The sequence below is a fragment of the Papio anubis genome, chromosome 5 (assembly GCF_008728515.1).
Source record: "Papio anubis isolate 15944 chromosome 5, Panubis1.0, whole genome shotgun sequence".
Classification (NCBI taxonomy): Eukaryota; Metazoa; Chordata; class Mammalia; order Primates; family Cercopithecidae; genus Papio; species Papio anubis.
Window position 1 is genome coordinate 65978322 of NC_044980.1, and position 12264 is coordinate 65990585.

At 40.5% G+C, this 12264-nt stretch overlaps 1 protein-coding gene across 3 annotated transcripts in view; it reads left to right on the forward strand.

Annotated features, from left to right (window-relative positions):
• Positions 1-12264, forward strand: part of FCHO2 (FCH and mu domain containing endocytic adaptor 2) — a 134873-nt gene that overhangs the window by 35712 nt on the left and 86897 nt on the right. Inside the window, exons 6-7 of one of the 3 annotated variants that reach the window (XM_017959630.2) lie at positions 1152-1265; positions 10463-10567. The exons of 1 other annotated variant lie outside the window; for it this stretch is intronic. In XM_017959630.2, coding sequence (XP_017815119.1) covers positions 1152-1265; positions 10463-10567 — 219 coding nt within the window. The remainder of the gene's footprint in view (positions 1-1151; positions 1266-10462; positions 10568-12264) is intronic. One more of the 3 variants, XM_017959631.3, reaches the window with a different exon arrangement.

Genomic DNA, 12264 nt, shown 5'->3' on the forward strand with positions numbered 1-12264 from the left:
GATCAATTGTCAAATTGAAAAAAAAAAAAATCCTGTTGGCCAGGTGTGGTGGCTCATACCTGTAATCCCAGCACTTTGGGAGGCCAAGGCGGGCAGATCACCTGAGGTCAGGAATTCGAGACTAACCTGACCAACAGGGCGAAACCCCTTCTCTGCTAAAAAGACAAAAATTAGCCAGGCGCGGTGGCGGGCGCTTGTAATCCCAGCTACTCGGGAGACTAAGGCAGAAGAATTGCTTGAACTTGGGAGGCGGCGGTTGCTGTGAGCCAAGATCACACCACTGCACTCCAGCCTGGGCAACAAGAGCGAAACTCTGTCTCAACAAAACAAAACAAAACAAAATTCCTGCATGTATTTCATATAATGGGACACAATACAGTAGTTTAAATAAATATTACTCTTGCACAGAAAAGGGGAAAGAATAGATTGAGTCTTGAAGCTAGGTGATGGATTCACGTTAAAAAAGAATGACTGTATTAACGTGAGTAAATGTAAAAGGCATAATGAACAAGAAAAAGTTTCAAAACGATTTGTAGAATTTGATGCCTTTTACATAACCTTTAATTCTCTGTAAAGAAAAAAAAGCTATTGACTCTGCTTTCCCCCCTCCCTTCCCCCTTCATCCTTGCTCCCTCCCCTACTGTCCCCTCTCCCAATTATCCTTCCCCTTCCCTCCTGGTCTCTGAGGACCCAATCCTAGCCCGAGGTGTCTTGGCCCACAACTTTCCGGAAGCCGTCGGTGCCGCTCCCAGCCCACCTGGGCCCCCTCAGGCTGCACATGCCTGTCTGCCAGCTCCCGGTTCCGCTGGGCTTTCCAAAACCTTGCCAGGGGTCACTTTCTGAGCCGCTTGCTCCGTGCCCCTCTCTGCAGCCTCTCCTGCCACTCAGGGCTGCCGTTCCCCCTCCCGGCGACGGGGAGCTGACGCAGCTGTGCCGCGGGGGGGCCCCCCGGGGCCGGTGGTGCCCGCAGTGCCAGGGTCATCAGGATGATGCGGACGTGGTGTCTGCTGGGGCTGCGCAGGTTCGTGGCCTTCGCCAACAAGCTCTGGAGCTTCTCCACCCTTTTGTGGTGGCAGATCTGCACGGTAATTCAGCAGCAAACTGTTCGATATGATATCCTCCCCTTATCTTCTTGTCCCGGAATCGGTTAGGTGAAGAGGAATATCCTCGTGCTGGATCCGGATGAGACGCTTATTCACTCCCACCATGCTGGGGTCCTGAGGCTCACAGTCCGGCGTGGAACGCCTCCTGACTTCATCCTCAAGGTGGTAATAGACAAACATCCTGTGCGTTTTTTTGTACATTAAAGGCCCCATGTGGATTTCTTCTTGGAAGTGGTGAGCCAGTGGTGGGAGCTGGTGGTCTTTATAGCAAGCATGGAGATCTATGGCTCTGTTGTGGCAGATTAACTGGACAATTAGCAGAAGTATTCTTAAGAGGAGATACTACAGACAGCACTGCACTTTGGAGTTGGGCAGCTACATCAAGCACCTCTCTGTGGTCCACAGTGACCTCTCCAGCACTGTGATCCTGGATAACTCCCCAGTGGCTTACAGGAGCCATCCAGACAAGGCCATCACCATCATATCCTGGTTCAGTGACCCCAGTGACACAACCCTTTTCAACCTGCTCCCAATGCTGGATGCCCTCAGGTTCACCGTTGATGTTCGTTCGGTGCTGAGCCGCAACCTTCACCAGTATAGGCTCTGGTAACAGCTGCTCCCCCTTCACCAGAGTTAGAGTTGGGTGGAAGGGGAGGGCAAGCCCTTGGGATGCTGTTTGATGCCCTATCCAATGTGAGGATTGCCTGGGCAGGGTTTGCCCCTCCTACGCCTCTCTGCCCTGGAAGCCCTACACTCCACTTGGAGTCTGGATGGATGCATGGGCCTGGGGCCCTGAAGCAGCCTCACTCTAACTTTGTGTTCACACTCCATGTGTAAATGGAGTTCAGGCTGGGAGACAGGCGGAGGCCTAGGAGAACTAAAACAATGTTTGTGGTGGAGAGGCAGGACTGGCCAGAGCCACAGATAGACGGTGATCCAGGAGGCTCAAAGAGAAGCCAAGTCAACTTTGTTATGATTTGATTTTTTTTTCTGAACTCTTGTACAAAATTGAAAAAAAAAATGCTCTTTATATACAAGTAAAGTATTAGGGACATGTATGGGGACAGTAAACAATAAGCACATGATGGAAATTACCTGTGGGGAGAAAGTAAGGGGAATGGGGCTGGAGCTGACCATATTCAAAATAAAATAATTATTTTAAAAAATGTAAGTCACAGGAGCAGTTTACTCTTAGTAGATACTATAACATTCATGCCCAACAGTGAATTAGTATGGGTATCATATCGTTAATGCAAATGTATATGATCTAAATTAGTTAAAACTTTCCAGAGGGTTAAAGTACTGCTGGGTTAAAGTACTGTTCTGTTTTGTGAACCCCAGTGGGCTTACCATAGTACTTAATATGCCGTGACCACTCAAAAAATATATGGTGACTAGAGATTACACATAAATAAATGATTCTGAGTCTTTTCATATAAACGGAAAAAAGTTTAATGTAATGATTTAGATGCAATTAAAGGACTTTTTTTTTTTTCTAGAGATGAGGTCTCATTGTGTCACCCAGGCTGGAGTGCAGTGGTGGTATGATCATAGCTTATTGCAGCCTGGAACTGCTGAGCTCAGGCGATCACCTCACTGTCTCAGCCTCTCGAATAGCTGGGATCACAGGTGTGAATCACCAGGCCCAGCTCATGATTTCTTTTTTATTAAAATATTGAGCAGGAGTGGAGCATGTAGTTGTGTCCAAGGGTTGTGAGTTGGCTAAAATTCACCCTGTGCTTCACAGGGATGGACTTTGGTGGGATGGACTACTCAGAGGAAGGGGTGCTTTTTTCTAATTGGTCTCCTCAGAGATGGCATCTCTGCTTGTGATATTAGATATTGTTAGTGGGTTCTCTGCTTTGTAATATATTTTGATCCAAGTCAGTTATTTTGGCCTATCATAAGGTTTTTATTAACATGAATGTAGATTGTTTTAAAAGTCATAGATCTTTGAATAATTTTTTTGTGACAATATAAATATTATAGCTGTTATAACATAATTTGGTTATCATCTCATTCGCTCATTCACAGGCTTTTTTTTTTTTTAAGATGGAGTCTCACTTTGTTACCCAGGCTGGAGTGCAGTGGCACGATCTTGGCTCACTGCAATCTCTGCCTCCTGGATTCAAGCGATTCTCCTGCCTCAGCCTCCCAAGTACCTGGGATTACAGGCATGCGTCACCATGCCCAGCTAATTTTTGTATTTTTAGTAGAGATGGGATTTCACTGTGTTGGGCAGCCTGATCTTGAACTTCTGATCTCAGGTGATCCGCTGGCCTCAGCCTCCCAAAGTGCTGGGATCACTGGTGTGAGCCACCACACCTGGCCACAAGCCTTTATTTTTATAAAACACCACTTAGTAGGTACTCATGTTTGTGGACTATTGACTAAGTACTTATTTTATATGTGTATACTGGCTTCATGGATTGTACTATAAAAGTCATAGGCACTTAAAATGTTTTTAGTAGTATATTAATAAATTTATAATGCTAAGGAAATGAACAAAACTTAGATTTGTTTTATTATCATAGGTAGTGTATTAAAGCCACTCTTGCTTATGAGAAGAAAGTAGCTATTACTTTTAAAGCACAGTTTCCTCTTAAGAACAAATGCTGCAACTTCCCTTTTATTTTAATTAATTAGTGAATTAATTAACTAGTGAATTAATTTTTCAAGACAGGGTCTCTCTCTGTTTTCCAGGCTGGAGTGCAGTGGCACAATCACGGCTTACTGTAACCTTGAACTCCCAGACTTGAGTAGTCCTTCCACCTCAGCTTCCAGAGTGGCTGGGACTACAGGCATGTGCCACCATGCACAGCCAATAAAAAAAAAAAAAAAAGATTTGTAGGCCAGGCATGGCGGCTCATGCCTGTAATCCCAGCACTTTGGGAGGCCGAGGCAGGTAGATTACCTGATGTCAGCAGTTCAAGACCAGCCTGGCCAACATAGTGAAACCCCGTCTCTACTAAAATACTAAATTAGCTGGGTGGGTGGTGGATGCCTGTAATCCCAGCTACTTAGGAGGTTGAGGCAGGAGAATCTCTTGAACCGGGGAGGTGGCGGTTGCAGTGAGCCAAGGTTGCGCCACTACACTCCAGCCTGGGCAACAAGAGTGAAACTCGGTCTCAAAAAAAAGGCTGGGGGCAGTGCCTCACGCCTGTAATCCCAGCACTTTGGGAGGCCGAAGCAGGCAGATCACCTGAGGTCGGGACTTTGAGACCAGCCTGACCAACATGGTGAAACCCTGTCTCTGCTAAAAATACAAAATTAGTCAGGCGTGGTGGTACATGCCTGTAATCCCAACTACTTGGGAGGCTAAGGCAGGAGAATCTCTTGAACCTGGGAGGCAGAGGTTGTGGTGAGCCGCGATCGTGCCATTGGACTCCAGCCTGGGCAACAAGAGTGAAACTCCATCTCAATAATAATAATAAAAAAATTGTAGACACAAGGTCTCGTGTTGCACAAGCTAGTCTCAAAATCCTACTCTCAAGCCATCCTCCTGCTTCGGCCTCCCAAAGTGGTGGGATTACAGGCATGAGCCACCACACCTGGCCCAACTTCGCTTTTAATAATGACTTTACAAAAGTTGTCACCTTTTTTTTTTTTTTTTTTTTTGAGACGGAGTCTCGCTCTGTTGCCCAGGCTGGAGTGCAGTGGCTGGATCTCAGCTCACTGCAAGCTCCACCTCCCGGGTTCACGCCATTCTCCTGCCTCAGCCTCCTGCGCAGCTGGGACTACAGGCACCCGACACCTCGCCCGGCTAGTTTTTTTGTATTTTTTAGTAGAGACGGGGTTTCACCGGGTTAGCCAGGATGGTCTCGGTCTCCTGACCTCGTGATCCGCCCGTCTCGGCCTCCCAAAGTGCTGGGATTACAGGCTTGAGCCACCGCGCCCGGCCAAGTTGTCACTTTTTTATGATGAGGCCATTCACTTTCTATAATTCTACCCTAAGAATTTATAGCATTACTAACAGCATAATATGTTATTTAGAAAGTTGTTTTGACTTAATAATTTAGTATTGTGTAGCTGTTTCTTATGAAAGATGTGTCTTGCTTTCAAAAAATATACATGTTTCTGGTGGGACATGGTGGCTCATGCCTGTAATCCCAGTGCTTTGGGAGGCCAGGGTGGAGGGATCACTTGAGGCTGAGAGTTTGAGACCAGCCTGGGCAACATAGTGAGACCCCATCTCTACAAAAGGTTTTTTAAAAAATTAGTCAGTGTGAGATTGCGCCATTGCACTCCAGCCCAGGCCTACAACAGCAAGACTGGTGGTGCATACCTGTTGACCTAACTACTCAGGAGGCTGAGGCAGGAGGAGGATTGCTTGAGTCCAGGAGGTTGAGGCTGCAGTGAGCCATGATTGCACCACTGCACTCCAGCCCAGATGACAGAGGAGTGAGATCCTGTCTCCAAAAAAAAAAAAAAGAAAACAAATTTATTTTTTAGTGCTTCTTTTGTCAGTTTTCTAAGATGCTTCTCTATTTCTTTTTTCTTTCATTTTTTTTTTTATCCCTATCATCTTGTATTAAAGATGCTTCTTAAAGTTGATTTGTAATTTCCTTAAGATTCTGTCTCTGGCATATCAATTTTACCTTTCAAGAGTGAGAGCTAAGCTGGGCATGGTGGCTTATGCCAGTAATCCCAGCACTTTGGGAGGCCAAGGCAGGAGCCCAGGAGTTCAAAACCAGCCTGGGCAACAGTGAGATCCCATCTCTACAAAAAAAGAAAAAAAATTAGCCAGGCATAGTGGCACGTGCCTATGGTCCTAGGTACTTGGAAGGCTGAGGTACTTGAGCCCAGTAGTTTGAGGCTACACTCTAGCCTGGGTGACAGAGTGATACCCTGTCTCAAAAAAAAAAAAAAAAAGAAAAGAAAAAAAAAAGCTGATTGAAAAAATATGTTAGAACTTAAAAAGAGGACCTTCTTTCTTCATACTTGCAAATAAGAAATAAAATTTTATAATTTCCTGATATCAGAGGGTATGCTTCATAAAACTCCTTTGTTTAGAATTTTGATTTAGATCCAGCCGTTAACCTTTGAGATAAAGATAATAGTTTTATAGCCAGAAGTAGTGAACAAATAAGTGCTGAATGTATAGACCAGGATTTATGAAAATATGCTGGTGTAAAAGCCTTAATAATTTTATCCCTCTTGACTCAGTAGAGATTTGAGTAGCAAAATTAGTTAGAATTCTAGAGACTACTTGAGTATAGGAAGATGAAATTATTCAGGATCGTCCCTCCATCTCTTAAAGGCCTATAATGTTTGATGCATAGTGTTATAAAATAATTACTTTGTTTATACTTTAGAAATACATGTCTTTTATAGGTAGTAATGTTCCTCCATGTAGTCATCCTTTATTTCCATTAGGTTATAAATTTCTTGTTAGTGAGAACCTATCATTGTATTGTCCATAACACAGCATATATATTTACTTGGAAAATAATCATAGCAAAATATTATTTGAATTCTTCCACTTCATTAATATAATAAAATTAGTTTGAGTTTCTTTTAGCTATAGGCTTTAGAATAGATGCTTACTTTTTAAAATGACTTATTCAGATATTTTTCTGATTTGCTGTTATATTATGAAGTGATACTTTGCATGCAACAGTAAATAAATGTTTAGTTCCTAGCCTATCACCGTGCTGGAAACTATTGAAGTTATTAACGGCTAAATATATGTTATTGTTTCTGTCTTTAAGAAGCTTTGTTTTTCTTGGAGAGCCAAGGTATATTAAATAGTACAGAACAAGAAGTTAGAGAGAGGGTTGAATGGTAAGTTGAGAAGGTGTGGTATCTTATTTTGTACACAGTCTATCAAAAGAAAACCTGCTAGGTGTTTGTCTCAAAAAAAATTGCTATTAAACGAAATTTATTTTTTATAAAGTAATTTATTTCACACAGTCTTTCCCATTATATTTTATTTTTATGGTTTTTTTTTTTTGTTTTTTGAGTCAGGGTCTCTTGTTCAGGCTGGAGTGTGGTGGTGCTATCATAGCTCACTGCAGCCTTGAACTCTTGGGCTCAAGTGATTCTGCCTCAGCTTCTTGAGTAGCTGGGACCACAGGTGTGTGCCACTGTGCCTGGATAATTTATTTTATTTTATTTTATTTTTGGAGAATGGAGTCTCACTCTATTGCCCAGCAGGTTTCGAACTCCTGGGCTCAAGCTATTCTCCGCCTCTGCCTTCCTAAGAGCTCGGGTTACAGGCATGAGCCACTGCACCTGGCTTAGTTTTTAAAATTTTTTACTGTATTTTATTTTTTAGTTTTTAAAATTTTTGTGGAGACAGGGTCTTACTTTGTTGCCCAGTCTGGTCTTGAACTCCTAGCCTCAAGTGATTCCTCCTGCCTTGGTCTCCCAGAGTGCTGGGATTATAGGCATGTGCCACCATGCCCGCCCAGTAAATTACTTTTAAAAGTATAGGCACAGTCATTATAATTAGGTATTTTTGGAATTTTCCAATTTTATGGGTCTCCTTTTGACTTGTAAATATCTCTATTAGGAATGATTACAACTTGTCTTTATCAACAGCTGGCATATAAATTATTAAGCAATAATTTAATGAGCAGCAGAGAAAAAGAAAAAAGTAGGTGTCAGGATGAGGTATTAGGAACAAGCAAAGAAGGGGCTTTCAGTAGGGTTACATCATTTTGCTAGGCTGTGTCATTAAAAATCACTCTGAGTCCCAGTACAGTGGCTCATGCCTGTGATCCCAGCGCTTTGGGAGGCCTAGGCGGGTGGATCATTTGAGGTCAGGAGTTCAAGATCAGCTTGGCCAACATGGTGAGTGAGACCCCATCTCTACTAAAAATACAAAAATTAGCTGGGCGTGGTGGCTTGCACTTCTAATTCCAGCTACTTGGGAGACTGAGGCAGGAGAAGCGCTTGAATCCAGGAGGCGGAGGTTGCAGTGAGCCAAGATTGCACCATTGCACTCCAGCCCGGGCCACAGAATGAGACTCCATCTCAAAAAAAAAAAAATCACTTTGAAGACTGTAGGTTGTTTAATTGCTCTTATACTTACTGAAAATACAGGTATTAGAAGAACAAACTTAAATTTATTTGCATAAAAAAATGCAAAAGGAAACCCGGATTAAGCATGCCATTGTAATTGTTTTTAAAATAAATTCTAGCAAACTTGGTTATCTGGGTTTCTTGCGAAGGTACTCGGTAAACTCTGTCCATTTCATTTAGCTGTTATGTATTTGAACAGGGGCAGGATATTAGAGGATTCCAGTATAGTAACTGGTATAAAATAATGTCAGCTGTGTGAAACTGGGAAAAGAGTAAAACAAGAATCTATAGGAGCAAACTGGAAAATTGTTACAGGTTTTAGTCACTTTCACTAGGGATAGACAGTCAGTACAACTCAGTAACTCGGTTATATCTTTATATAACAGCAAAATATGATGATATGTTTTCTTGATGACATTTCTTGTTAGAAACCATAATAAAAGCAGGCACTATTTATTTTTAAATTTAACTGTATGCCAGACCCTGTTCCAAGAATTGTATATAACTACATTTCATTACTACCACAACTTGAAAAAAAAAAGGTGATATTGTTCCCTTTTTAGGAATGAGAGAACTGTATAAATTTCTAAGACAAGGTCAGGTGGGTAGTACAGTGCTGAGATTTCACTTTCCTTGGTTTCAGTTACCCACTGTCCAATACAGTAGAATATTTAGAGAGAGACCATATTCACATGATGTTATTACAGTACGTTGTTATAATTGTTATATTATTAATCTCTTACTGTGCCTAATTTATAAATGAAACTTTATCATAGTTATGTATGTACAGGAAAAAAATGGTATGTAATATAGAGTCTGTACCATCCACGGCTTCAGACATCCACTGGGATCTTGGAATGTATTCCCCATGGATAAAGGGGCAGTAGTGTAAATGGCAGAGGCAGAATTTCAATCGAATTTCTTCTGGCTCCAGAATCAGCTTTGTTTACATTTCATGGTAAAGTGGCATCCTATATTCTTTAAGAAGGCAGGAAAGTACATAACATATATACTTAATATAGTATAAACAGTTATATTTTAGAGAGAGAACAAAGTTGCTTGTTTAGGGAGTAGGACTATATGTACCTCTTAACCAAGCCCAAACCCCAGGGTAAACCCAGTTTTCTCTTTGTAGTTTTTGTTTTTAGATTCCTGATCGTGGCTACAGATAATTACATATTGGTACTGGTCAGCTTTAAACAAATTAAGTATTTTACAGCTTTCCTTGGACCTCAGTGGCACTTGGCAATACTTTTACTCATCTAGTCATGACCTGTTGCATCCTCCACAATTACAGCTGGAAACTTTTTTTGTTCTCCTTAAGCTCCCAACCCTACCCTACTCTTTCTCACTCATACCAGACCCATCTGTTACCTAGTCAAGAAAATGGGGATTTTTATATCTTGAAATCCTACAGCTTGTCTTTCTTTGATCTCCTTTAAACTCTTATTTAGTCCAACCACATCCTTCCATCTTCCTGTATGCAAGTTTATCAGGCCTTTGAGAATATCAAGCTTCTTGATAGCTGTGTATATGCTTCAGCCTACAAACTATACATAATCTTTTCCTTTCTCAGATGCCTGTCTTCTTATAATTTACCTTAACTTCTGTGGCTGTGTTACTTTATTCCAATTTTGTTTATGTATAGGTTATACAGTACTGCTTAATATTTTTTAAATTAAATAAGTAACTTTTATAAAACCAGAACTATATTATTGTAACAGTTTTGTTTTTTAAGTCTTGAAAAAATAGGCAAAGATTAAAAACAAGTTTCTGTATTTGCTGGAGCATAATGGAAGCTGAGAAACATCAAGGAAAACAGTCTTCACAGCTTTCGAGATCGGTTTATAGTATTTAATCAGACATTGAATGAAATATATGTATGCTGTGAGGGAGGAAAATTCACAGCTGCGAAAAGGAGTGTCAAGCGGGTTCTGGTGGTTTTGTGACATTTTTGTATGTTGTCTGGAAGTTTCTTTCCGACACTGTGTTAACATATCTTAGTAACACTGTAGCGTTATCATGTAATTATGTAATCTTAGTCTGGGATTTAAAATGAGAGTATTTTAACTTTTCAAAGCATATTCCATCAAACAGAAAAGAGAATCAGTGTTTAATTCCTGACTTTTTGGCTGACTGTAACAATAACAATAAAAAAAGACTAACGAGGGCCTCACAACAGGTATCAAAGTTAGTTATATGTCATATTGAACTCTTAAAATGTATTTTAATTTGTTATTTATATTAACTTACATTAGGAAAGAAAAAAGGTCAATGCACAGTTAAAAGTGTTGGTTTTTTTGTTTGTTTGTTTGTTTGTTTTTTTATTACAGGCAGCTGTTAAATCTAAGAAAGCTACAGATACCTATAAACTCTATGTGGAAAAATACGCATTAGCAAAAGCTGATTTTGAACAGAAAATGACAGAAACAGCTCAGGTTGGTATTTTAAGGTCTCAGATTGGAAACAGGGCATTTATATTTGTGTATATTGATTAATTTTTTCTCATATAATTTTTTAGTGTTCGAAATTTTAGAATGCACAATCTCAATGTTTTAATGATGCTGTTTTAAAAATACATGTCTTGTTTTGGAGATTGAGGACCAAGATGCAATAGTTATAATGTCATAAGGAATTATACAGGTAGATCAGAGGAGCCTGTATAAAGATAATTGGGGAAAATGAGGGCATTGGTACATAATGAAGACAGTGCTTAAAAAGCATTAATAAGAAAACTGGAAGTGACTTAGTACTGAGGCTACAGCAGTCAATAAAACAACCCCAAAAACCCCTGGTCTTAAATAATTTATGTATTATTGAGGGAAGACAGACAAAAATGTCTGCCTTCCATTAGCTTGGGATAAATTATATTTGGTGTAGTGTTCTCAGAACCTTAATTAAAGGCCTCGTTTAAGGTGGCTGCCTTTTAGGACTCATACCTAACATTTCTCCTCTCCACTGCCCCTGCTTCTTGTCCTTTTCCTTGTTTTATTTTCCTGCTTAGCACTTATCGTGATCTTACATATCAATAATTTTATTCCTGTATCAATCAGGTCAGAGTAAGTATGCTGAAGTGACACAAGGCCCCAGAAATCTCAGTGGCTTGCAATATAAAGGGTTTATTTCTTTCTCAGGCTACATGTTCATTATGGGTTGGCTGCAGCTATTTTACATCATTTTCACTGTAGTCCTGAGGCTGGTGGATGAATCCCTTTTTGCAATGTTCTTAGTTATGTCTGAGGGGCCAGAAACATAGTGAAGCACATGGGCTCTTTTACCTATATTTTTTATCTGTTTTTCTCCACTAAAATTTAAGTTTATGAGAGCAAGGATGGATTTGTTTTGTTTACTGCTATATCCTCAGCATTTAAAATAGTTCCCAGATCATGGTAGGCACTTAGTTAGTATGAAAGAAGGACTTTGTGAATCTGAATTTTTGGACTGTAGGTCTTCATTATGTCTTCCCATTTGAGGTAGTGAACAACTCATATCTTAGAAAGCAATGTCTTGCATACTTGTGTGCATGTATGTGCATATCCGTCTTTACCCACAATGGCATAGGCTCTGTTAGATGCTGGTGTGTATACAGTACATCTGTAAATAAGACAAATATCTCCGTGCTTGAGATGGCGTTTATAGTGTAGAGGAGGGAGGCAGACATTAAATACATGCTTAAATATAAAGTTATAAATTATTACAAGTATTGCAAAGGAAAACAATAGGCTTCCATGAGATAGAATAATAGGAGTGACTTAATTTGGATTAGGGAGTCAGGAAAGGCCTTTTAAGATAAGTGACGTTTAAAACTGGGACTTGAAGAATGAGTAAGAATGAAGCAATAGGGCAAGAGTGTTACAGGCTTTGGGGATCACGAGTATGAAGGCCCAGAGGTTATAAAAGAACTGTTACATTCTAGAAAGTAAAAAATGCTTACTAAACCTGAGTAAGGGAAAATGGTAGTGAGAAATGAGGTTGAATTGACACGCAAGGACCAGGTTTTATTAGGTTGGTGCAAAAGTAATTGCAGTTTTTGCCATACTTTTAATGGCAAAAGAATTTAGGTTTTCTTCTAAGAGCAGCTAGAAGCCGCCTAAGGGTTTTAGGCAGGGATGTGACATGATCTGATCTACATTTA